Source organism: Lacerta agilis, chromosome 9 (assembly GCF_009819535.1).
Source record: "Lacerta agilis isolate rLacAgi1 chromosome 9, rLacAgi1.pri, whole genome shotgun sequence".
Classification (NCBI taxonomy): Eukaryota; Metazoa; Chordata; class Lepidosauria; order Squamata; family Lacertidae; genus Lacerta; species Lacerta agilis.
In genome coordinates, this window is record NC_046320.1 from 50,492,244 (window position 1) to 50,519,523 (window position 27,280).

At 42.4% G+C, this 27,280-nt stretch overlaps 1 protein-coding gene across 1 annotated transcript in view; it reads right to left on the reverse strand.

Moving 5' to 3' along the window:
* The window catches only part of ENPEP (glutamyl aminopeptidase), a 51,789-nt gene extending 24,515 nt beyond the window's left edge, over positions 1-27,274 (reverse strand). The window contains exons 1-7 of the mRNA XM_033160194.1: positions 27,077-27,274; positions 14,902-15,043; positions 12,275-12,406; positions 6,634-6,754; positions 2,350-2,504; positions 1,106-1,219; positions 275-409 (exon numbers count right to left, since the gene is read on the reverse strand). Coding sequence (XP_033016085.1) covers positions 275-409; positions 1,106-1,219; positions 2,350-2,504; positions 6,634-6,754; positions 12,275-12,406; positions 14,902-15,043; positions 27,077-27,153 — 876 coding nt within the window. The 5' untranslated portion in view covers positions 27,154-27,274. The remainder of the gene's footprint in view (positions 1-274; positions 410-1,105; positions 1,220-2,349; positions 2,505-6,633; positions 6,755-12,274; positions 12,407-14,901; positions 15,044-27,076) is intronic.
* Between the last annotated feature and the right edge of the window lie 6 nt (positions 27,275-27,280).

The window sequence follows — 27,280 nt, forward strand, 5'->3', positions numbered from 1 at the left end:
ATACAATGCAGAATTCCAGGTCTGTTAATGCAGCTGTAACTCCAAATTTCTCCGCTCTGGACCATCTACATATTAAAAGAAACCACCTTTTCCACCCATCCCAGTATCTTCTGCATTGAAGCTAAAGCACACTGTCAAAATGTGCTATAAAACCTACTACTTTTAAGCTTCATCCCCTGACATCTCCTAAAGAGCCACATATCAACTCAAACACTATTGACTTTGTGTCTGCCTTTTTGACATGGTATCAAAGAGAAGACAAGTTCTTCCTTACTTTGCTGTAGGATATGCCATCAAACACAGAGGTTATTTCATCAGGAGAAGACACATTCACTACAATAGCATGGGAGGAGGACAAAGAGTCCTCCTTCAGAACAGGGAACAGATCCTCAATCAAAATTTGGTCCATCTGTAGAGAAAAATGAAGGGAAAATGGAGCAAAATACACTGAATAAGATTACAAGAAATGATTATGCCTCTCTGTTTAATATTTCTACTGGTCTGTCATCATGTTGAGATGGCAACCTCGAGGGCTGAAAGAGGCGCACAGATTGAGCCAAGACTTGGAAACTGGCTCTTGTAGGAATCTACCTCAGAGTCTGAATGGATCATCTTGGGAAGAGGAGGACAGGAAGAGGAGGGGCCTCCATAAACCCCTGGGGAGCTCTCCTCCCTCCCTCCCTCCCTGGCACTGAGGGAAGCTTTTTCTGACTGGAGTGGGCGGAAATAGGGAGGGATAGGAAGAGATATGTTGTTTTTCTTCTGCTGGAAAATTGAAGATTGGAGAGAGGATGGTTTGCTGGCTGGGGGAGAGTTTGTGACCCTTTGTGAGGAAAAAAGAACACATAGTGGTCTTGGGGGAGGAAACATGAAAAAGACATGGTCATAGTGGGTGGTGTGGTAGCACTCCATGGCTTTAAAAATGCTTTATTCTACACTATACCTGTGGCTTGTGTTGAGTTTTTGATGAAACATTTTCCCCCATGTTATCGGTCCAAAAAATCTACATAAATCAGTAATAATAATGCCTCTGCTCGACATCACAATATAAGCACGTAATGCAATGCAATGCAATGTAACATAATGTAAGCATGTTAATATTTACCATTTGCCAATCTCCTTCTGTAGCATTTACCCCCAGAAATTCAAAGAAGCTGGCAAATCCTTCATTCAGCCACAAGTCTTCCCACCAATCCATGGTCACAATGTTCCCAAACCACTACAATGGGAAGCAGAAAAAAGCAGCATTATTTATACAGGTTATAGCTCTATGGTAACTTAGCAAATATTTACATAATACAGCTATTGTGCAGATCTTGCTGTGTCAAAATTAATATATGAAAGGGTTCCTTATATGGAGATACGCTGTCCACTTCACTGATAACTTTTAGGCACCAGCTTAAAACAGTTGTTTTAATGGAGGCATTGGGGTATTGGATATTTTTAAGACCATTGCTGAACTGTTCTGTTGCACCCTTTTTACTGGGTTTTAATCTAATCATGTCTATATTTTATCTGATCTGTTTATATTTTGTTTGTTAGGACCCTAACGTCCTATGGGATGAAGGGTGGTTGAGAAAAATAACTAATAAACAAATGACTAAATAAATATTATTTTCACCAATGCATGCATTTTACGTACACTTTCCCGCAAATACATTTTTTTTTGTACACATTAGTCCAAGAACTGTACCCAAAAGTGTGAATTTCACAGGATAGCTGTGTGACACTTCGCTTATTGGTTCTAGAAGTGTGAATTAGGCAGTTGCTCATTAAAATGCAATCAAAATTGAATTCTGGCCCAACATCCATGCACAAAGCTCTGTCTACTATCATTTTCCTATCTGCAGCCCCAGGATACGCCACCTGAGGCACCCAGCTTCACTCTGCCAAATAGTAGGGCTGGCTCTGGGGTGAACTAATTCAACTGACACGTGAGATGTTGCTCAAATCACTGTGGTGTTGATTCCAAGAGGTTTCTCATGTTGTTTCCTTTCTCTTCCACTTTCCCATGGGAGAAGATTGCTCCTGCAATTTATCGTGATTTGCAGCGGCAAAAATGGGTGTGGGGAACTATGGTCTCACTACAGCTTTGTGCTGTAGTAGCCCCCCAAGAGTAAATCTCCAGCAAATGAAGTGCTGTTGATACAGGATGAAAATTGGACAAAACCATTATCTGAAATATGTTTCAGTACTTCAAAGCTTTAAAACGAATCCACCTATTTTGCAGTTGAGAAGCAAGCAGAAAAATCTGACAGAATAAAATAGATGGGATAAGTGAATCATTATTTCCTTGACTAAAATATTATCATTTGATGCCTTTGTGATAAGGTGCTTTGCAAGTTGTACCTGGTGAACAAGTTCATGGGCAACCACAGCCGCTACTCTTTGCTTGTTTGAAGCAGCAGATTCATTTGGATCATAAAGGAGATTAGTTTCTCTGTAAGTGATCAACCCCCAGTTCTCCATGGCCCCAGTGCCAAAATCTGGAATGGCAATTTTGTCTAGATAGAAAAAGAGAGACGTTTACCCTGAGTTCATTTATCTTATTCAAGTCACAGAACTGCTGCATCTAACAGAGATACTTCAGCTTGTTGCTTGTGCCTCCCTGCACCATTGAAATGCATAAGGTCCTGGAGTTCAACCCTCTGAGAGATGCCACAAGTCAGTATAGGCAATGGTGAACCCTTGGTCTGACTCAGCAGAACATTCAACATGTGTCTGGACTGCTTAAATGCCAGGATGATGCTGGTGAACCAGGTTCTTCTGCTCCCAGTTTCACATTCCCCTTTATGACAGCGTGGGTGCAACTGTGCTTAACATTTTGGAGAGCTTATGAAATTAAATAGGTGAGGGCATGTGGAGCTGCCTATGTGGACCTTGAGTCATGGTATTTTCAGGACAGCCCCTGGCTGTATGCATCTACATGTTCGCCTTCCCACCGGAATGTATCCAATGGGAAGAGCCAGGGAAGGAGAGACTGTGAGATAAGGAGGCACTAACATCGGGAGGGAAAAAGGCAAGAAGATTAGGCGTCCTCCATTGACACCTATTGACTAGGTACAGTATGTGTACAAATTGTTGTAATCATAGAACTGAAGAATTGGAAGGGATATTGGAAAACATTTAGGCCACCACCACCTTGATCAACACAGAATTCACACTGTAGGAGGCAACTGCAGCATCCCTGGCAGATGGCTGTCTAATCTCTGCTGAAATATATTCAATGAAAGATGTACTCCTGAGGCACCACGCAATATTGAAGTTTGCCTGGTCAGTACAGAGTCCTGGATGAAATATCTCAGTTGGCTTCCTCCAACTCCTTCTTCAGACCTGTACCTATTTTCCTCAGTCAAACAAAGGGTGATGTAGAAGAGAAGGGAGCTATGCCAGTTACATGTCCTACCAGGAATGTAAGAAGACACCAGCTGGATGAAACCAAAGACCCATCTAGTCCAACATTATGTACCATAAGTGTCCAACCAGATGCCTCTGGGAAAGCCATAAGCAGTACAGGTGTGCAGTATCTCCCACTTGTCTTCCATGGAAAATAGGTTCCAGAGGCATATGGTTTTTGATACCAGAGGTAGCACACAGCCATCATGACTAGTAGCCACTGATAGTCTTATCCTCTGTGAATTTGTAAACACCCTTTCAAGCCATCCAAGTTTGTGACCATCACTAGAGTCTGTGATAGTACTATGTGCTGTATGAAGTAGTTCCTTTCATCTGCCCTGAATCTCCAACCATTTACATAGGTATATTTTGTGAGCTTGGATTTGAGTACTATAAGTGATGGGGAAACTTCTCTCTCTCCACTTTCTCCATACCTTGCAAAGCAACTGAACCACAATTGCCATTTTAATGCCCATTCACCCAGTTTGGAGACATCCCTTTGGACCTCTTCCCAATCCCTCAATAGGGCGCTTGGCTGGCTCTTCCCCTGCCATAGGGGATGCTTTCTGCTGCCTGATTGGTAATGCCAAAATAATCTTTACAATGTCTTCCTGCAATTAGGTTGTAAAAGGATTTCGTAAATGGGACTAAGAAATATTTATTGGCAAATTAAGTAAACTAAATCCCCATGTAATGAAGAACATCTGCTTCTACTCCCCACAACATGGAGGGTCATGTCTTCACGGCTGGCAATCAATACCAGCTTAAATGAGAATTATGGACGCTAGGTTCCTCTGAGAGGCTGAGCAGCCCCGCTACTTAGCCTCGCATAGAATTCAAATTGATTCTGAGATGGGCAATGCTAAAGCATGACCCACTGGTTCAAAAGCCAGAAACCACTGCTTTCTGTTTAATTCTGGTCAAAATGGGTTTCATTTTGGGACTGTGCAGGGCAGCATGTTTATAATTGCAGTTCAACCTTTCTGAACTTCACTTCACCTCTGAGTAGTTTACCACCCACCATTGTTCAGGTGGAATTGTATATACTGAGAAATACACACACACACACACACACACACACACACACACACTTCAACCACTTCTGTCTGCAGAATAAAATGTATCCCAGGTGAGTATTAACAGATAGATCACAGCTCCTTTACTTGTGAACAGGAACATAGTAAGTTGTCTTATAATGGGACATATGAGCATAAGAAGAGTCTAATGGATCAGGCCAATGGCCCACCTAGTCCAGCATCCTGTTCTCACAGTGTGCACCCAGATGCCTCAAAAGCAGGACCCGAGCATAAGAGCACTCTTCCCTTCTGTGGTTTCCTGCAATTGGTATTCAGAAGAATTACTGCCTCTAACCATGGAGGCAGAGCGCGGCCATTGTGGCCAGAAGCCATTATTGAGTCAGATTCATCTAGCTCAGTAACTGTGTACATTGACTGGCAACAGCTCTCCAGGGTTTTCGGGGACGGTACATTCTCACTCCTATTTGGAGATGCTAGGAACTGAATCCGGGACCTTTTGCATGCAAAGCAGACACTCTATCCAAGAGCTCTTCCCTTAGAGCAGTGGTCCCCTGAAATAGCTGAAGCAGGGGAAAATTCCAGAGGGACCCATTGAAAATGCACATGTGATTTTGGCCTGTGTGTTGCTGTTATATGCTCCAGTCTAGGCAATGAAGGTTTTGCAATCATGTGTGTGCAATATCACGAATACCGCGATAGAGGGTCAGAGGGGATTTGAAGACTCTTGTGTGAAAACTGGGGGTATGCAGCAGCTCTGGTCAAATCCCAGATTCTGACTTGAATTGGGTTCATTTGGGTCAACACAGGATTTGGCTAGAGTGGGTTGAGGCAACCCCGCATCCCCTTAGGTAGAGTCAGGTTAACCTGGAGTGATCTATGGCTGCCTGGTGGCAAGGATTGGCAGGGGATGAGATTCATGCAGGCAGTCTATGCATGTCTCTTGTCCTCTCCTGACAGCATCTTTAATTAGGGCTTTCAACCCTATTTATACACTGTGAAAGAACCCACCCCCAAATCACTTTGGGACCTGGATCTGGGTGGTTCAGGGCCACTCCAAAATCCCGTATCAGGCCCCAAATTGGATTGAGCAGGGCTGAGCAGAGGTCTAGTGAAAATGCCCTCAGTGGAGCAGCCATTGTCCCTCCTCAGGAGTGAACACATGCTCCAGGGATCTCTTAGGCAGGCTATTTGCAGCCACAGTGGGCCTGTATTTTGCTTTTGGGGTCTGTATGACATTTCTCAAAGCTCATGTGGGGAATGTCACTACTCAGGCCAAAACCACCCTAAATAGGCACATCTGCTACTTCCAGCCAACCTTTCCATGTGGGGGAGCCACACAAATATAGTCAAAATAGAAGATACGTATCAACAGGAAAATGACAACAGAGGGTACAGATTTGCATGAAATTTGCCTATTCTGATTAATATGTATAGAAGTAAATTTAATAGAAATACAGCATAACTCAATCTGCTGCCTGGGTGCTCTTGGTGGGGCAACGTAAGGCACTGGCACTCACTTCCTACGGTTTTTAAATCTTTGAACTGGTCTTGGACTGGATGGCTTTTCAAATTGAGGACTGTCCTCTGTAACATAGGACACATTGCCAGTGTCAATTATGTGTCGTTTAGCAACTGATCATTGGTTTGTTATAAACTGTAGCCCCATATTTGTACATAACGCTAAGCCAAGGCTATTTGAAAGCAATATTCAACTGGAATCTTGACAATTTGGTTGGGTTTGTGGAAAGTCATTGACGTAGTGCCTTATGTGTGTACAGTGGTACCTCGAGTTACAACCGCCTCAGGTTACAAACGCTTCAGGTTACAAACTCCGCTAACCTGGAAGAGTTACCTCGAGTTGAGAACTTTGCCCCAGGATGAGAACGGAAATCGTGTGCCGGCGGCGCAGCGGCAGCAAGACGCCCCATTAGCGAAAGCACGCCTCTAGTTAAGAACAGTTTCAGGTTAAGAATGGACCTCCGGAACGAATTAAGTTCGTAACTAGAGGTACCACTGTACATGCCCATTATAAGGCAGCTTCACCTGCCCATCAAAGCATGCTAATATACTGTTAAGGTGCAAGCATAGCAGCTAAATGCCACTACTTCAAACATCATACTTCCTGTCAATTTTCAGGTGACTTGGTGACTGGCAACAAAATCCTGAAAGCAAATGAACATCAATGTTAATAATTTGTTACCGAGTTTGGGAAGAGAATAGTTCATGTTGAAGTATCCTTCAAAGAAATCAAATATCTCTTTAGTTACAGTTGCTGCGTATTCTGCTGTGTGTATCTGCTGGGGCTGGGCATAAACACGGAGCTGTAAAACAAAGCAAAGTTATTATCAGAGGCGTTTCTTGCTGGACATAATTATTGTTTAGCACCAGGATACATTCGGTCAATTCACAGAGCTAAAAGGATTAACTCATCTTGCCCTGAAAGGCAGAAGCACCTTCTCATACATTTTACCCTATAGCACTTTGGCTTCATTGACTAGTTCTAAACTTGTTCCATTTAACATTTAACTCCCTCCCCCACATCTCTTAGGGGTGATTTATCCCAGATAAGATGTTCCCCAGCCCCTGTTAACTTTTCCCCACCAATCCGTTGAAAAGCGCATTTCATGTGATCAGGCTGATGAAAGAGATGAATGGTTTTGGCAGTGGAGTAGTAGATAGACATAAGGGGACCAACGTGAGAGGATGGAAGACCAGAGAGGAGAAACTCGCAGTAGTCTGGGTGAGAGGTGAGCAGGGCATCCCCCCAAAGCTTTAGCCAATGGGACAGAAAGGCATGGCTATATTTTGCAATGTTCTGAGTGGAGAAGCAAAGTGAGTTGGGCGATGTACTGAATATGGGGAACAAAGGAGAAAGGGGAGTCAAAGAGTAAGTCCAGGTCACATGTCTGTCCAACAAGGGAAGGGTAATGATGTCAATAGAGAGAAGAGCTTTGGAGGGAAAGAAGGCAAATTTGGTCTCTAGTCATGGGGCAGGGCTTCCTTTCCACGTATCTCACACTGGGGGCTTAGGGTGACCATGTTCCTTGCTTTTACAGAAGACAGTCCTCCATCTGCCAGAGGACAGTCCTGCATCTGAAATTGTCCTCTGCTTGAGGATTATTCAGTTCAAAGTCTGGTTTAAAGAGAAGGAACCATACAAAGGGACAACAGGCGTCTTGAGGTTGCCCATCCCTGGTCAGCAGACTGAGCTAGCTCCTAAGTCACCCAGTGTAATTGCTACTATGGTGAGAAGTGTTGTATTTCTATTTAAATATAGTAATTTCTTTTAAAATTTGCATCTAGACATATACATTACCATATACAATTTTATGAAATATTATGGTGCAAATCCTCCCTTTTGGCAAACTATAACTGGTTACTCTAGGAGGGCTGTATCATGATGCTAAGTTCCCTCTGTTCCCTCTGCTGTGGCTCACAGATATACTCAGCTCCTTTTGAAGCATGGGCCATTGAGGATCAGACTTGCCCTTCACAAATGGGTGTCTCTGGGGATTCTATCATTAGCCAATGCTCTCAGTGTGGTACATTTGGTATGAACAGCAACCAGGTGGTATTAAGTGGCCTTCTGAGTCCAAAGCCCTTTAAACTCGGCGAGAGACTTTTCATTGCTGTAGATGACAGCATGAAACCTCTTCTGCCATCAAATCCCTCACCAAAATATCAGCTATGTTCCATAAGTAATTCTCAAGCTTCCAAAAGTCAATGTTTAAGAAGGTACTGCGGTCCCAGGATAGTAAAATAAAAATATATATAATTCAAATACATTTTGCTGTACATTAACAAGATGCTTTTAAATATAGTGTTATGGGTTTGTAAGAGGCAACGATCCCTTAAATTCCTGGGTGCCAGACATTAGATTTGAAATTCAGGCCTAAACCAGGAAAAAGAGCCATCAGGGTGTAATGACCGGACAATGGCCTGTCATTGACCCTCTGCCTGAGCTCTGGGTAAATAGCAGAGTTGGGAAGGGGGGGGCGTTACAGGAAGCATGATGTAGGAATAGGAAAGAAAGGTGTTCTTTTTTTAAAAAATGAGGCTTGAAATAGCGGGAGATCAAAGGGGTGAGCAGGCAGGTGGGGAGAACTTATAATAATTGCTATATTAATTGTTATAACTATAACAATATGGGAAACAGCCTTACTAGAAAAATTAACTAATAAGCTGAAACTGACATGGGGACAAATAGAAGAAGATGCCCTTCACCCCCGGTATGGCTCCCCTTTATCACACACACAGCCCAACAAGGCAATGACACAAATCCACCAACAGCATACAAATCAGTATGGCTAACCTGATCAAAACACCCACCCACCCACCCCAACTCACACATGAAAACAAAGACCACCACAGCCAACCACAATGAACAACCACACCCTACGCCAGCCCAACCTCTCTCACCACGAAGGAACACAAGCGAACAACAGAGAACCTGCAAGCAACGCTGACACCAAACCCTACATATATTAAGTAAAATACAAACATCGTCACCTGGCCCCACCCCCATCTCACACCCCGTCACCTCTTTCCCCCTTTTCTTCCTAATGTCTCAACAAATGAAACTGATTTGTAAAAATGTTACAAGGAAAAATACGAGAGAGACATTGCACATACTTTTGTAAATCAAGAAGTCTTTAATAAAAAACATAAAAATAATAATAAATAAATATAACAATATATACCTCCCCCTTCTCTCATAGGCACATGCTTAACCCCACTTGGGCCATGAATCAGAGGGGGGGAGAACCATGTATTAGGGTTGCCATACATCCAGGGAAACCCAGACATGTCCTCTTTTGGGGGGGGTCAACATGCCCATCTGGGCAGATTTTTACATTTTAAAGAAATGTCCGGGTTTTTTGGAGGTTTAAGGGGGTCTTGGGCTTGGGCTACTCTGTACACTGTGGCCGCTGCCAGCCCGAGCTGGGGAAAGAGAAGCGTGAGTGCAGTGGCATTGCAATGTGCCCACACCTGTGCCTGTGAACCTCTTTCCCCGGCTCGGGCTGGCAGCGGCTCAGGCCGCCACCGTGAGCTCCTTGAAAAGAAAAAGGTGGGATACAAATGCAATAAGTAAACAAGCAAATAAAGAATTGCCCTTAACACCCACAGTGGTGCAGGGGACCATTTGCAAGAAACAGGCACAGATAGCAGATATATCCTGGTATTGGTAAACTAATTTAGTTCCAGAACTAAAACAAAGAACCCCAACGCAAAAATGTAATGTGAAATAGCTGGATTACAACTCATCAAAAAGTTAAACGCCATCACTTGTGGGTTAAACAGAAACAAATATATTTATCCCACCAAACTGATGCCAGGGTATCTGCTAAAAGGTTTAAAGGTGTGCATGTTAACCTGCGCTGGCCCAAGAAATTTTAGCACTTGAGGCAAACCACAATATGGCACACACCCACCAGGGGAAGAAGGAGTCCGGAGTGAAGATCTGCATCAAGAACAACGGGGGAATGAAAAGCTACATTGGGAATAAGGGGGTGAGTGAAGTTTTACATTGTGAACAAGGCGGGAGAAATAAAATCAACCTTTACCCAATGGTTGATGTGGGAATCAAAGACCATTATGGGAGGAAAGGGGTCTGCATGAATCACAATCAGATGCCAAGGAGGTGACAGATCCAGCCTCCAAGTACTGCAGCTGCAGCCATTGCTGATAGCACAGCAGCAGTGGGTGATGCATTCCTGGAGGCCACATCTGCTGCCCCTGTGGATCCTGCCACCCAAGGCAGTAGCACACCTTGTCTCATGGGTGCATCAGCTCTGCTGTTGACATACTTAAGCTCTAATTATCACTGACTTTAATTTTTGCATCTCACAGCCATTCAACTCCTACCTCGCATTCTTCTGTTTTACATTCCTGCCAACTGCTATTTCACTTCATGCCTCTGATGAAGCAGGCTTGGGCGGTGAAAGCTTGGGCCATAATGAATGTGTTACTCTATAAGGCGACTATTAGAACATTATGCTAAAAGGCTAATTATGGCTGAAGTTTCCGTCCAAGTTTTTCTCCGCTTGTATTTCCAAAAGCCCCAAAGACATTCTAATTTCACAGAGACTCCCCCCCCCCCCCAAAACTGTGTTTGAGTGTTTGGGCCAGATAATACTAATGCTAAAAACATGAAGAACGAAGCATCTGACAGCTGCTATTAATCCATGAATTGCCGCCACCCCCTAATGACCTGGGTGACCCTTTGCCTCTATTTTTAAATGAGCAATTAATGCACAACCACCATGAGGAGGGGAATTAAGGCTGTTTGATCGCTATGTCACTTCCTTGGATGAATGGAAGTTTGACTTCCGCTATCTTTTTCAAAAACGTAGCATGAAAAACATTATCGAATGAAATTGTTTGAGAGCTATGAAATATTTACTAGGGAGAGGTCCCTAGGGATGTGGAGGAAATGCAGATTGGTGAAATGATGCAGTAAATAAAATGCCCTTATTTCAGATAAGGAATCGGAGGCATACAAGTTTACTAACTTGGTAGGGAAGCTTAGCTGGGAAGGAGCCAGCTATATTCCTCGGAGGAGAGCTAAGCTAGTCAAATGAAACATTACAATTAACAGGAGTCTGGCCCACAGGTTAATAGAGTCTATGACCCCATCTGAAGCAGTCATGGCACCCCCCCAAAGAATTCTGGGAGCTGTGGTTTGTTAAGGGTATGGAGAATTATTAGGAGGCCCCTATTCCCTTCTCAGAACTACAATTTCCAAAGGTTTCTGTGAGGTGGGATTGAGAGCTAAACCTCTCTGAGAAAGCCACACCTGGAGATGCCAGAGGTTGAACATGGGACCTTCTGTATGGAAAACTGATGCTGTAACACTGAGCTATGTCTTTCCCTTAAATTACCATCACCATGGGACATCCGGCTTGGATATTATCAGAGGCAGAGCATTGGACTATTGGAGACAGACCTTTGGTCTGGTCTAGTCAAGCATTTCTTTTGCTCTCTGCATTTAATAATCCCCCCATGGGGGACCGACAATATGCAGACTGGCCGAGATGCAGCTAAATTTAGATCTGACCAAAATGTTTCTCAGATTTTCTCCTTCGTGCCTAAATGTGTGGAGGAGAAAGAAGGATTATGTTCCTGGCCCCCACTCCTGAAGCTGCTGCATCCCGATCATACACCCATGATCTCTGCACACAGGCCACACAAAGACCAACCCGACGGTCTGACAAAGGGAGGCCTGAAAAACCACAGCGATCCGTGTGATCCTTCTCCCTTGTGCATGGATTCACTCTCCTTATGGAGGAGAATGTCTGAAAAGAGATTTTGGCTGCCATCCTATGAACACTTATCTGACAATATGTCCCAATTTCACACAGTGGAACTTACTCCGAGTAGACATGTGTTACACTGCTAAGTCGCATCAAAATCCATGGCTCAATTAATTGATGACAACTAAGTTAAATCCCATTGATTTAGCTGATACATGGCATACATTTGAGGACTTCTGGGAACTGTCATTTATCCCCCACAGGGCTTGTAATTCCCAGCACCTTAACAAACTACAGTTCCCAGGATCTTTGGATGAGAAATGTCCCTTAAAAGTATGGTATGTACACAGCCTTAATTAAATTCAGTTACATCCCATTGTTTAAACGAACTATAGCTAAAATAAGGCCAGCATGTTCAACCTAGACCAAAGGATTTGATTTTTTTTTTAAAGAGGCCTTTCTACATACATAGTGTTTCTATCCTTTTCACAACGTTAATTACTGGAGGGGGGCTTGTTTTCAGTTCGCAAAGCAAAAAAACACCAAGAAACATTGCATAAATTTGATAAGAATTAGCATAGGACTTACAGGAATTCCTCGGTCTGATATTTTTTCTATAAACTTAAACTGGTGTACAGCCCAAGCCACTAAGTAAGTGCTCATTGGAACAGACTTTTGGAATGTTGTTACAGTCCAGCCGTTGCCCAGTGGACGTTTTTGCTGCGGGGAAAGTGAGGGAAAAAATAATCACAATGATGCATTGTTTACAAGCAAAGAACTTTCCCAAGACAAATAATTGTCTTTATGTACAGAATGGGAACAGGAAAGTTGTTGTTACTTTGGTTACACGTATAATGTGCCCTTTTCAGTGTTAATGCTTTATTACTATTATAATAATATATAATACCACCTCTTTCTAAAGGCACACTCTCCTAATAGCCAAGAAGGCATAGTATGTCACTAGAAGGTAAATAATGTACTGCTCTCAAGGAGTTACTTCTGAGGAAAATCCAAGATGTCATAACAGTTATCAGCCCTAGCGATAACTAGCATGGGCAAATCTGTGAATTTCAGTTCTCTCAGCTTCTCATTTCTCCAATCTTAAATTCAGTTCCACATATCCAGAATAATTCTTTTTTAAAAAATTAAAATAAGGTCCTCATAAAAATTAATCAGCAGGTTAGTCCAAATTTCTCCCAATACATATATTTGTATGCAGTTTTACCCAATATACACATTTCTGCAAAGCAAATTTCCCTAATAGCACACAACATTTTTTGTATGTTATTTTCACTAATATGCATTTTTAACATTTCACCCCAGTATGTGTGTTTTGGAACACATCATTTGGCTGAAGAATTGCATTGCAACATTCAGAGATGTGCGAATTTTGAAGGCTGGCTGTGGTTCAGTCTGCCTATTGTTTCAGAATGTGCGAATTAGGTAGGTTCACCTTGAAATGTGAACTGAATTGAATTTCTTCCCCCTTCCCTAACTCACACGGTACTCATGTGTCAGGCACTCTCAGTTTATAGCCAGGGGAGGCTATTCTTTTCAGCCTCAATTCTGCATCGCTGTGCTACCTCAACCCTCTAATGACAGCACACTGAGTGAGGTGCATAGAAAACTCTTCATAAGAGAACCATGCTCAATATGTGGTCATTGGCAGGCAGTGTCATACGAAGGAATAATGCATGAAAAGCTCTACTCTTGTACTGGAATTACATAGCTAAAAGCAGAAACTTAACCATGCGTATTAAGTAAGTTGTATCAAACACAGTGGGGCCTACTCCTTGGCAAGAGGGGTTAGGATTGCAACCTTAGCCAAGAAATATTCCAGTGTTTGCAAACTGATAAATGGGAATTTATTGAGGCTTCACTGAAATTACTAGAAACTTATTGTGCAGTTTTACTTCAAAGTTTTTGGTGGAACTTTCACATCTACTCAACAGAAGCCACAACTTCACTGTAGAAAACTGCTGTTGCGGATTGGGCTTCACAGTTCAAATGCACTTATATTTTAATATTTGGGGTAGATTTGAGAGAAAACGTTGCAATGAGTAACATTATTTCTAGACAATCACTGTCTCCCTTAAAACACAAAATACGTAGTGTGGAGGAAATGTGGTAAGGTTATCTATTGTTGGGTTGCCATATTTCAAGAGGTGAAAATCTGGACACAAGAAGTTGTTGAGCTTTTTCAGGGCAATTTACATTTGCTTTAAATGTTAAATTCCCTCAGATGGGCATTTAGGACCCACCCCCTCCAAAGAGGACATGTCCAGGAATTCCCGGATGTATGGCAGCCCTAATCTATAGGCTAACTTTGCATATGTCAGGTCAGTTATGTTTATTACTGTATAGAAGAAAATACTGCAATAGGTACCGATTTTTCAACCACAAATTAAAACAGTTGGAGCTGTATGGCAATCATAAACCGATGGGCAGAATCCAGTTCATAATTATGTGCTCTAAAATCCCAAGGAAATAAATGGGATGGATTCTGGGCATTTTCACTGTGGCATCTCAAAGCCCTATATCATAAACAGGACATTTTACCTTAACAGAAATATTATAAAGATATTGATATGGTATGATTTTTGCGTATTTCGTCTTAGACTTCTGTTAACAGTAATACAAAGTTTCTAGAACTTTGTACTAAAGCTGATGTTTATGTGAACTAACTTGGGAAATGTCTTTAGCCAGAAGTTTGCTGGGCTGGAATTTGCATTTTAATTGTGCACTTAATTTGGAAATTTAGAAACTATTCATTCAAAGTTATGTGTTGGCTTTGACTTTCAACTAGGCTATTCACTGGACATTCTTTTGGCCAAGATCCCTAAAACTATTTTCCGCTGCAAATCCCAGAGGCAGAGAACTTATGCCATGACTTCCATAGAAGATTTGGAATTTAAGCCAAAGGAACTAAATATAACCATTTGTGAACCTATGACCTTTGCCTAGGAAAGGATTTTGACAAACATCCACATCTACGATTTAACAAAAAAGGGAATATATTCATAATGCCAAATGTTTTGCTCTTAAGGCCCACTAACTTTGATATGAATTCCTCTAACGACTACAACCCACCTACTCCAAAGTCATTTTTTAGAGAATAGTAATGGCCTGCACCACCAGGCCATGGTGATTTGGTGATCAATGCCACCAGGTTTCATGTATCATATGTGCATATAGACTAGATGGTGAATGCATACCTCCACTGGCATGTTTGACAGAGCTTCATATGTGTCTTCATGGAAAATGGATATATTATAAGTTGACTTTATGTTAGGTTCATCAAAGCAAGGAAATGATTTCCGTGCATCTGTTGGCTCATGATCAGTGGCTGCTATACTCCTTTGGAAAGAAACGACAGTTACATCAAACCATTATTCGCAAATAGATAATTAGACCAAGTATGAAAGCAATAAAAGAAATTTTTCATATGAAAGAAATGGGACAGTTTTTCTCCTATGGCTCATATCAGAACCTGTGGGATCACTTTACCCATATATGCCTGCTTGACCACTTCAATCTGCAGAACTGCTGTGGGTGCCACATAATACTGGTTCTGCATTTGTAATAAATCAATATTTTCGTCTGCAGCACCTCCCCTGTGGAACTCCCTGCCTGTTGACATGAGGCAGGCACCTTCACTGTACTCTTTTTGGTGTCTGCTAAAAGCATTTTTGCTTAGGCGAGCCTATTCTGAGTGTAGAATGTGGGTGCATGCTTTAGTCTGTTTTTAGTTTACTGCTGGTTTTATGTTTTGAACAATTTACAAAATTGTTTTACTGATAATTTTATTGCATTATTCTTTTTGTAAACCATTTTGAGTTGCATGTATTTTTTAAACACTAAAGCAGTGTATAAATTTAATGAAATAAAAACAAATAAAATAGTCTTGAGACAAAGTAAAGCTTGAAAGCATAAGTATTCCTGCATAACCTGTGAACCCACAAGCCAAAACAGCTAATAAGCCCTTATGATGCTTGACAAATGCCTGTTTATTTATTCCCAGTCAGCCAGGAAAACAGGTATTGACTGCATTTGACTAGGTTGCGAAGGCCTAGATAAAACCATGATGACATGATCCATAGGTTTGCTGTGGACTAGGGATGGATGAAACTGACATGCAGTTTCTCATTTCTTCAATCTTAAACTCAGCTCACCCCATTTCACATCAGTTTGCAATTCTCCACAACACGTATGAAAATTCATATGCATCTAACTGCACGTTTTTGTGTGTGTGCAATTCTGCCAAATACACACATTTTTGCAAGTTCCCCCCAAAGGATTACATTTTTTTCTTTACTATTTTTTACCAATATATTTTTATGCACACTTTCTCTAAGATACTTATTTTTGTACACATTGTTTTGGTTGGAGAACTGCATTGCAAAATTCAAAGAAGTACCTTTTTAAAATTATTAATTGTGGGCATTTTTACCTGCCCATCACCATATGGTCCCTGGGCAGGAATGGTTTTAAAACAACAAGAAATAACAGTAAAACTCAAATCATTATGATAAACATCACTTAAAACCATTGTTAAAAGAATAAAACCTAACACTATTACTGCTACAGGTAAATGCACAATTTCATATTTGGTAAATATGGGCTGGGCAAAACTGTTGGTGTATCATGGATGAAGAACCTAAGAGGGGCCAATTGGATCAGGCCTTTGGCCCATCTAGTCCAGCATCCTGGTCTTACAGTGGCTGACCAGATGCCTCTGAGAAGCCTGCAAGCACAAGAGCACTCTGCCCAACAGCAATTCCCTGCAACTGATATTCAGAGGCACAATGCACACATTTTCAGCAGACCCATTCAGTCATATGAATGTCTCCATGTCAACTACCAAATGAACCTCCACTGTTTGGCCCATATTGAGTCTCATCACCAGAAAGGCTGCAGTCCCCCCACCCCTCCTCTTCTGTGCACACACACCCTGTATAGGTCTCTTGGTGATAGATAGCTTTAAGAAGCTTGTCAAATGCTAGCTGAAAGCAGCACATTCATAACAGGGACATGATCACTCTGAGATAACCTTGCACATCTGCCTTCCGTTGTTCATGGGCAAGAGTATAATGGCAATCTTGGTGGTCTGGAATACTGATAGGATGCCAGCAAAATAAATGCTGCGGAACACCATTGCTATAATTGATATGGTGATATTTGCCTTAACAGCTGGTAACCAGAAACATCTTACCTGCCTGGGATATAAATGACTGAGGAAAATAGGGTCATTAAAATGTTGCCAAGGTTACATAAAATATCTGCTCCCTAAATGGAATCAAGCTCTTCTTATCAACATAGCGTCCAATGATGGAGCATGATTGATGGGAGAACACAACTAAGTTGTCTCTTCAATTAATTCAGAATGCTGGTAGCTTTCCAACCACACGTCTGTAGATACGTTTGAGCTACATAAAAGTGGTCCCCCTTCTTTTAAAAAAGGAATAAAGCAAAAACAAGAAGTAATTAAGAGTGAAGGAACATAGCTTGTAACATTCCTGAAGATCTATAAGTTATCTCGACAGTCAATTTGTCAATGTCCTAGTGTCCTTGGCATTTTCCTATGACTCCCTAAATGCTTAACTCATCATAAAGAACTTATAATGGCACATTCAAACCTGCAAAAAATGTACATCTAGGATTTTGACCGTGTATTAGTGAGATACTAAGCAAATTGGATTTATATATTTTTTTAATGTGGGCATAAAAATGGGCTGTACAAACTTTAAGGTCAGACCTCTCTCTGCACCTACAGAAAGGGAAATATGCAATATCCTGCATGCCTTGAAAATCTTCTCAGAAAGACTATACAGTCATACCTGGGTTTTCGAACAGCTTAGTTCCCGAACGTTTTGGCTCCTGAACGTCAAACCTGGAAGTGATTGTTCCAGTCTGTGAACAATTTTTGGAATCCGAATGTGCTACAGAGCTTCTGCGGCTTCTAATTGGCTGCAGGAGCTTTCCGCAGCCAATCAGAAGCCGCGATTTGGTTTTCAAACATTTTGGAAGTCGAATGGACTTCCGGAACGGATTCCATTCAACTTCCAAAGTACGACTGTACTTTCAAGAAGGCAGACTAAAGAGCAAATATATTGTTGCATGCCACCCCAATCTCCAGCGGTTCAAAGTGCTTACCCAGGGTTCGGTTTCCTTGGAATGAAGGACAGCAGAGATAGTGGCATCTTAGCATATGTGGTTTATTTACACACACATATACAATGTGAGCCTATGATGGAGGGGCTCACAACATTAACAGCCCAGAAGGTCCCACAGCCACATCCTTGGATTCAAACAGAAATCAAACATGTCTCTCCTCTTAAGGCTTCTGCCTACAGCCTGCTTCTAGCTTCTAGCTCACACACTCTAGCTCTGGCTTCTGTCTTTCTAACTACCAGCCAGTTGAGGGAGTGGGGCCCATCCATTTGTCTCTGGCACAGAACCACTTCCTTTGTCACCTTAATGACCCCAAAATGGGGGCCATTATGTCACCAAGAAGTTGGCCTGAATCCTTGCTGGATCAAGGAATTAGTAGGGGCTCAGGCATACAGGGTAACTACTCCCCCTCACAACAATATTTTCAGAAAGATGGCTTATGTCAATTAACTGTTCAACTAGTGAAACATTATTCGCATGAGAAATAGCATATTTAGATTATATTAAATTTACTGCAACTACAGTGGTGCCTCGCAAGACAAAAATAATGCGTTCTGCGAGTGCTGTCGTATAGCAAATTTTCGTCTTGCGAAGCACCAACGGGAAAATAGCGGTTTGACGGGGAAAATTCCCCCCCCCCCCGTCTTGCGAGGCAAGCCCATAGACAAATTCGTCTTGCAGGACAGCCTTTCGCTAGCGAATGCCTTTCGTCTAGCGAGTTTTTCATCTAGCGAGGCATTCGTCTAGCGGGGCACCACTGTAGTTTAGGTATTGCTTACATAATATTCTATTTATATACTGTAGATGCTTACAATTCGACAGCATAAACACACTAAATTCTTAATCACAGAAGCAGCAGCACACATCTTCACGAATGCCATAATGGTGTTTCAGTTACCGTATTATGTTCCTTTTCTTCTTTGTGGGTTTACAGAATGCTCCAATATTATGCCAGCAGCTACCTAAAGGGTGATATTTTGTAAGGATTGCTTCTGAAGCAGGACTCAAGACCCCTCCAAGTGTCCCTTTTTTCCAGGGACATCCTGATTAAGAGAAGCCATCCTGGTTTCTGATTTGATCCCAGAATGTCCCATTTTCCTTAGGATGTCCAGATTTCATTGGAGAAATGTTGGAGGGTATGGAGTTATCCAACTGCCAAGCCACCTGAAGGCTATCCTGTATAGGGAAGGTTTTTTTTTAATGTTTAATGTGGTATTATGTTTTATTATGTCTTTATATGTTGAAAGCTGCCCAGGGTGCTGGGGCAACCCAATAAGATGTGTGGGGTATAAATAGTAAAATTATCATTATGGAATGGGACATCCCTATTTTCATCAGAGAAATGTTGGAGGGAATGGGACTCCCTCTTCTGAGGTTCATGACCCTTGCATTTCACTACCAGTAAGAATGGAACCTGATGGCTTATTTATAATGTGACAACTGACCATACAGCTGGTCTGTCTTGTTTCATTGTGGACTTAAAGGGTGCAAGGAAGGATGGAGGAAACTCTGCTGAGTTTTGCACGAGCATGGTCATTCCCAAAGTTGATGGGGCTCATTTGATAACAACAAAAAACCAAGCCTTTAATGTCATTTGCCCAGTATTGTGGAATACTCACTGAATCAGACGCATTGGTCTACCCTTGAGCTAAGGCCCATCCCTTAAATTTACCACTTCTCCAGATTTTGTGATGTAGTTCTTCAGTCGAAGAAATATACCAAAATGTGTATATTAGTGAAAATAATATACAGTGGTTCTGGAGGTCCGTTCTTAACCTGAAAATGTTCTAACCTGAAGCACCACTTTAGCTAATGGGGCCTCCGCTGCCGCTGCCGCCAGAGCACAATTTCTGTACTTATCCTGAAGCAAAGTTCTTAATCTGAAACGTTATTTCTGGGTTAGCGGAGTTCTTAACCTGAAGCGTATGTAACCTGAAGCGTATGTAACCCGAGGTACCACTGTACATTCTTCTGCAAAGATGCTTGTACTAGGCCAAATTTTGCAGAAAATATGTATATTAGGAGACATGAGAGAAAAAATGCATATGAATGTTCATGTAGACTTTGCTTTCTTTAAATCAGAATGTACTGGAGAACAGAAAAACCAAAAGTTCACCCATCCCTAGGTGCAAGCCCCATAGAAATGAATGGGAGAAATGCAAAAAGTTGTTTGCAAATAGCTCTCATTCATTCAGTGAATGCAAATAACTGCCCATTAGATGATGCCCAATGAGAACAGTAAAAAGATCTCTAGGTTGTCCAGTATTTGTTAAGGGCTTTATAAATAATAATAATAATAATCAGACGCTGTGTTTCTTTGTATTGAGAAAATGGCATCAGAAGATGAAATATTGCTTTCAAAATGCATTATGCTGTGATACAATAAAACTCTGCCTTTTTTTCAAGGCTTGTCCTGCCCCCATCATTTGCATTATAGTGTCTAGGCCTTACAAATGAGAACCAGAAGCAAGAAACGTGTAAAGACACTGAATATTTACGTGCATCTGTGACTGCTTCCAGCTGTTGTTCCCAAAATAAAACATGACCGAAGCTGTGATGAATTGCCTTTTTAAAAAAAAAAAAATGGCGCCGAACACATATTTTCAGTGAAATTGTCAGCCTAGTATAGAAGGCAATCCAATTTTGGCTTTAAACACACATTTAAAGCACAGTTAAACCACGTTACTTCCCCCAAATCATCCTGGGAGCTTTAGTTTGTTAAGGGTGCTGGGAACTGTAGCTCTGTGCAGGGTACAAGTACAGTTCCCAATATTCTTTGCGGAAAGCAAATATATGGGATGAACAAAGCTGAAGTATAAATTAGAAGAAGAAGAAGAAAAGAAATTAGCCCTACTGATATTAAAAATACACTCACAAGTCATTTCAAAGGGGGAAATGATATCAATGAACGGCTAGCTTGTTTTTCACCTCCATCATTTGTATCCATAGCTGCCACCTCCTCAGAAAATGTGTCTTCTTTTGCTGCTGTTGCTGCTGCTGCTATAATCCTGCTAATTCTCATATCAAGTTGGGACCTAGTTACCCATCAGTAAGAGGGTTGATTGGAGAAATTTGCCAAGGAGTATTAATCAATGTCCATTGATATAGGTAGCCCCCACCCACATAGTTTTCCTGAATGGCATCTAAATTCAGCATTCTGCAGACAGATTGACTGAAGACACAGATGGAGAGTGTTTCAAGACGTGCTTGCTATGAGTCAGTCATCTGTTACATAAAACAAACCCTGCTTTCAAAAAAACCAACCGTTTGCTGAATCTTCTCTTTCCTTTGCCTATCCACCTCTGTTTCAGCGTATGCCAATTCGCATTCTGATTGCCATTTCTTACAAGAAGAGAAGAAGAAGAAGAAGAGAAGAAGAAGAAAGACAGAGAGAAAGAAGAAGAAGAAAGAAGAAGAAAAGAAGAAGAAGAAGAAGAAGAAGAAGAAGAAGAGTTTGGATTGTTATTCCACTTTTCACTACCCAAAGGAGTTTCAAAGCGGCTAACATTCTCCTTCCCCCTTCCTCCCCCACAACAAACACTCTGTGAGGTGAGTGGGGCTGAGAGACTTCAGAGAAGTGTGACTAGCCCAAGGTCACCCAGCAGCTGCATGTGGAGGAGCGGAGACATGAACCCGGTTCCCCAGATAACGAGTCTACCGCTCTTAACCACTACACCACACTGGCTCTCCATCCATTTAAAGCACCCTTAACAAACCCTTACACCACTTTAACAGTCATGGATTTCCCCAAATAATAATGGGAACTGGATTTCTTTAAAGCTTCTTTTAATTCAATGAGTATGCATCTTTTTTTAAAAAAGAAAGAGAATAAAAATAAATAACACATCATGGATATGGTAAGTATACAAAAGAGAGAGAAAAATAGCAGAAACTTAGAATGTACCATTATATACTGCCTTTCATTCAAGGACCCCTGGGCAGTTTTTAACATAAAAAAGCGCAGTAATGTGTGACATAATAACAACCAAATCCCACCCATAAATAAACAGTGAAAGCATTAATATCTAATTGTAAGGAAAAGGGTAAGGGGGAAAATGGACAAATGAGGTAAGTCATGGATGAAAAAAACAGCAGGGAAAGTACTAGTTAAAAGTACTTCCAGATAAATTCATACTTTGTGGGGACTGTATTGCAAAAGGGTGATTATTAAGGTGAGTGCTATTTTTCCTGAAAAAAGAGGTGCTCACCATGACCACCTCCCTTGTTGTCTTATAATGGCGCACACCCGAGAGGTGCTGGAACTGATTCCAGCAAGTTCCAGCTGAAGCCCCCAGGCTCTGAAGTTTTCTACAGCACACAGGCATGATGAGTGAGGGGCTTCAGGTTCCACTGCTTTAATGAAGGCAGACCCCACGACAGGGGATCGGCGGCAAATGAAAAACAAGGATGACAGAGGGTAAATCATCCTTGCAAATTCCTCCCAGGGACAGGGGGGGGGGGAATGGACTTCATGCGCAGTTCAGACTCTTGCTTTGGTATGGAATGTGGGAGGCAGGGAAGCACAGAGTGCAAAAGCACTTCACCTGCCGATAACTCTCCTACGTCGCCATTAAGAAGCAGAGGTTCTCTGTTTAATTGGATTTTTAATTGACTTTAAAGTATCGGCACATGATACAGCAACATACTGTGGAACATATCAGCTACATGGACCAAAGGTTTGAATTGAGATAAGTTTTTCTTCGGCGTGAGAGTTGTTAGGGGAGAGGGACGCCCATGGTTTGTTTATTCTAAGTTTCTTTTATATATTTATGATTCGGCAACCCTCTCTGGAATACAAGACAAAAAGATCTTTGCAAGTGAGGAAGGGACGTTGGAGTAATATGATATTAACAAGTAAAAATGGAAACTGTGTGTGATCTGAAATGAATAAAGGAGGGAGAGGGGAAGCTCAAGTATGACTTAGTTGGAAAGACTGAGTAATATGTACTGTACAAAATTTTGAAGCCAGTCATCAATTGTGAAATTTGAACCATCTTTCCATCCCTTTCAACCACAGAGCTACAATTCCCAGCACCCTTTAAAAAGTACAGTTCCCGGGATTCTCCATGTCTGTTAAAGTGGTACACACAAGAATGCTTTACATGGATGATGTGGACGTGACCTTGGTGTCTCACGTTGGTGTTACTGAGTCATTCTGCTTTTCTATTCAGAATGATCTGTTAGTTATCCTAAACTCTTACAGAACTACAGTTCTCAGGAAAGACTGAAAATGTCAAGCCTGGAGTCAACACGTTGCCTGATGAGCTATCTTTTCTGTCAGTAAAATGGTGCTGCCAAATAGCGATTTACAAGACATGATCAAGACGCATCATTCTGAAGCACCAATTAGAGTCTCGTACAAAGGAAGGCCAGAACAGGCAGTATATCTCTTGTCTACCTAAATAAGGACATGGAGAGCTAAACCTGACTTTGTTTCTGGTTGGTGCACTTTTGGGCTTTGACAATAGGGAACAGAAATATCTCCAGTCATACTGCTTCCTGTCTTCAGGCTTGCCTACCTATAATTCAAAGCAGATGGGGGAGTAAAGGTCAAAATCTCACTCAGATACATCTGGTTCTTTGGCTAGCAAAATGATTCACCCTGATGCTACTCTGATTTTAATATAGCATGGGGCTGCGTCCAAGATTTACAGTGCCGTTCTCCCTGTGTTCTGTGGGTCTTACTCCTATGAAAGTGTGTTCAGGATTGCAGCCTTATGCATTAGTAACTTTGTATTAATGCAACATTTTTATAAGTAACTGTATTTTTGTAATATTTTGTTTCAGTTGTCGTTGCTTTTTTTTTTGTACACCGCTTAGAGTTATTTTAAATATATTAAGTAGTATATAAATTAAATCAAATCAAATTGATGGTGACAAAACTTATAAACAGCACTGAAGTGTTGCATTTATTGGATGGGGATCTCTATACTGCACTTCTAGAGCTTCACTGAAGGCATAATACATTATGGAGGACTAGGCTTCTGGAATAAGGTAGATCAATGGTGTGGAACCTTTGGGGAACCTAGGAAGAGATATGAGAGGCCTCATATCAAGTCAAACCAATGGTCCATCTAGCTCAGTGCTGTCTACCTTCGAGGGACGCGGGTGGCGCTGTGGTCTAAACCACTGAGTCTCTTGGGCTTGCCAATCGGAAGGCCGTGGTTCAAATCCCCACAACGAACTGAGCTCCTATTGCTCTGTCCCAGCTCCTGCCAACCTAGCAGTTCAAAAGCATGCCAGTGCAAGTAGATAAATAGGTACTGCTGTGGCAGGAAGGTAAATGGTGTTTCTGTCACGGTGTTCCGTTGCACCAGAAGTGGTTTAGTCATGCTGGCCACATGACCTGGAAAGCTGTCTGTGGACAAATACTGGCTCCCTCGGCCTGAAAACGATGAGTGCCACAACCCCATAGTCGCCTTTGACTGGACTTAACCATCTAGGGGTCCTTTACCTTTTTACTTTTACCTTTGTCTACCTCTCTAGGTTTTCAGGCAAGAGCCTCTCCCCACGGGTGTTGCAAGGGGGTGGGGGGCAGTCTGCCCCATGTTCCAAGGGGGGGGGGTGACATTTGGCGGGCCCCAAGCAAGCCGCAAAGCGAAGCCACGCTGCCCCGCGCCCGTCCAGGGTCCGCCCACCGGTGCCGCTATGGGGCTGCCCCATGCAATCGGTGGCTCGTGGGGCTGCCCCGTCCATGCTGCTTTAAAGCAGCACGGACGGGGAAGCCCCACGAGCCGGCGCTCGCTCAGCGGGTCGCCGCTGGAGCAGCAGCGCCAGCGGGATGGACAGTCTTCCTGATGCATGCATCGTGACGCCGTCCCGGGCACCGAAGAGGCTTCCTATGCCTCTGCCTCTCCCAGTCCTGCCTGGAGATGCCAGCAATTGAAGCTAGTACCTTCTAGTATCGATACATCGCCCAGGACCAGTTTGAAGGCCAGAGCACGATGGCACACCCTCACACTTTGGCCCTCAAACTGAGGGAGCAATGAGACACGAGGTGCCAGAGCTGATGCAACTTGCTTTTTCCCTTGACACCACAGGTGCTGGTGACTCCCTCTATTACCAGTGCCCAGCACATGGAGGAACAAGCTCCATTGGCCCTGGCCCTGCAAGGTGCTATGGCCAATGGAGCTTGTTTCCCTTGTCACCTGGGCACTGGCGGAAGAGGGAGCTGAGGTGGTTTCACCCCAGTGCCTTGCAGCACCAGGCCCCTATGCAGCTAGTTCCTTCCTCCACTTTTCAAGATCGTGATGTATCACTATATCGCGATGTTTGGCTGGTGATACATTGCAGTGTTGAAAAGCTGATATCACCCAGCCCTAGTACCTTCTGTATGCAACGCAAATGCTCTTCCTCTGAGCAGCATCCCTTCCCCACAAAATTCAAATTGTGCAGCCCATGAGGCACATTCTTTTAACAGTAAGCTTCTGAAGGCCATAGGCTAATTTTTACACTCACACACTCCCCCCTGTCCTGCATTCAGACAAGCGAAAAGCATTATAAAGTTCAGTGATAAATTCCAGCCAGGCACGCAAAGCAGGATCAAGGGAAGAGTTCCAAGGGCCAGACTGAGAGGGCTGGTGGGCCATATTAGGGTCCTGGACCTCAGATCACCTACCATGAAGGAGATGCTAATATTTTGTATGGCCTGAACTGGATACATTTGCCATACAGAAAAAAATGAATAGAATGCCTAACGGATGCGATTATGGACTAGGCTATGTGGTCAGGAGATTCAATAACAGGCAGTGAAAGGAAGTAGGAACTACACACTCAGTTCAATATACAGGTCCCATTGTCAGCACAAAAGGAAGTCGACGTAGAACACAGGTTCTAATTTTAAGCATATGTAGTTCAGAAAAGCGCATCCAAAATGATCAAGGGGCTTGAGTAAAGGTTACAACAGTTTACATGTTTCCATTTAGACGGATAAGAGCTGGACAGGATAGAGGTATATAAAATTATGTACTGTGTGCTGGAAGTGGATAGAAGTTTTTCATAATACTAGAACCCAGGGTTATCCAATGAAGCTGAATGTTGGACTATTGAAAGGAAATAGTTCTATACTTGGCTAAACTAAGGGGTTTGTTACCGCAGGTGTAACAATGTTCACTAACTCAGGCAGCTTTAAAAGGTGGTTGGACAAATTCATGGAGAATAAGGCTAACAATGGCTTTTATCCATGACTGCAGTGTCCTGCTTCTGGTATCAGAGACAGCATGCCTCTGAATACCAGTTGCCAAGGAGTACGAAGCAGGAGGAGTGCTGTCACACTCAAGTTCTGTTTCAGAGTTTCCCATAAGCATCTGCTTGGCCACTGTCCACAGGATGATGACTAGATGGGCTTTGGATCAGATATGACAGGGCTCTTATGTCTATAACGGTAGGAATCTACTATTACTGCATCCGAGTCCAGTGCAAAACACCAATCCTGCCTCAGAAGGTAATTGCCCTCTTGAAGTTGCTGCAGTCATGAGGATGAGAAGCAGCATTCAAGATGCCACCCACCCAGCCTCTGATGCATTTCTGCATGCTACTTTACAGCAGCAAACTGTGTTGCCATATTGCTGCCAAACTGTTATACGTAAAGACAGGCATATGGAACATAGACAGCTGCCACATACTGAATGCATCTAGAGGACTATTGTCTACACTGACAGACTTTCCAGGATTTCAGAAAGGAGTCTCTCCTAGCCCTACCTTGAGACATTGAGAGTGGAATCTGGTATCTTCTACGAAAAGCTAAAGGTGCTCAATTCCTGATCAATGGCCCGTCCCTGCAGATATTTTGCAGGCAATAAGAGAGCCTTTTTGCTTGGCAGAAATTTATAGCAAAAATACAATGAACTCTCCTTATAACTTTCAAATAGACGTATTTAAATTAGACTGATCCGGAACAATTCTGGTCCATTAACTTAGAGAGAGCTTACAGTCTTCATTGTCTTAGCACATTCAAATGCACATTGAATTCTGTATTTATGGGTTGAAATGGTAAACAAAGGTAAACACTCTCCCCAAAACTCAGAATGACATTATAAATCATCTACCTGCCAACCACCCAATTGCCATCTTTCTTAAATTCACTAAATTCATTTTTAAAATATGCAGTTTACATTGAGAAAAAGGAAGATTAGAGAGAGGGGAAGGGAGACAGAGACAGAGAGAAACTTGGAGCAAAAATTAATAGCAGAAATATGTTGAAAAAAGAGAGAGATTTACTTGTTTTGTCCATCTTCCACGTAGGTTGTTCTATAAAAGCCAACCAGGGATCCATTTAAACGGCCTTGGAATATCATGGTCAGTAAATAGGTGTCATTTCCACTGGTGGGAGCCAGCTCTTCTTCTGCCTCTACCACCACATATTCCTGTGGTTTGTACTCAAAGCAATGCTTTAGGGTAATTGACTGGCCGGACGATTTCATG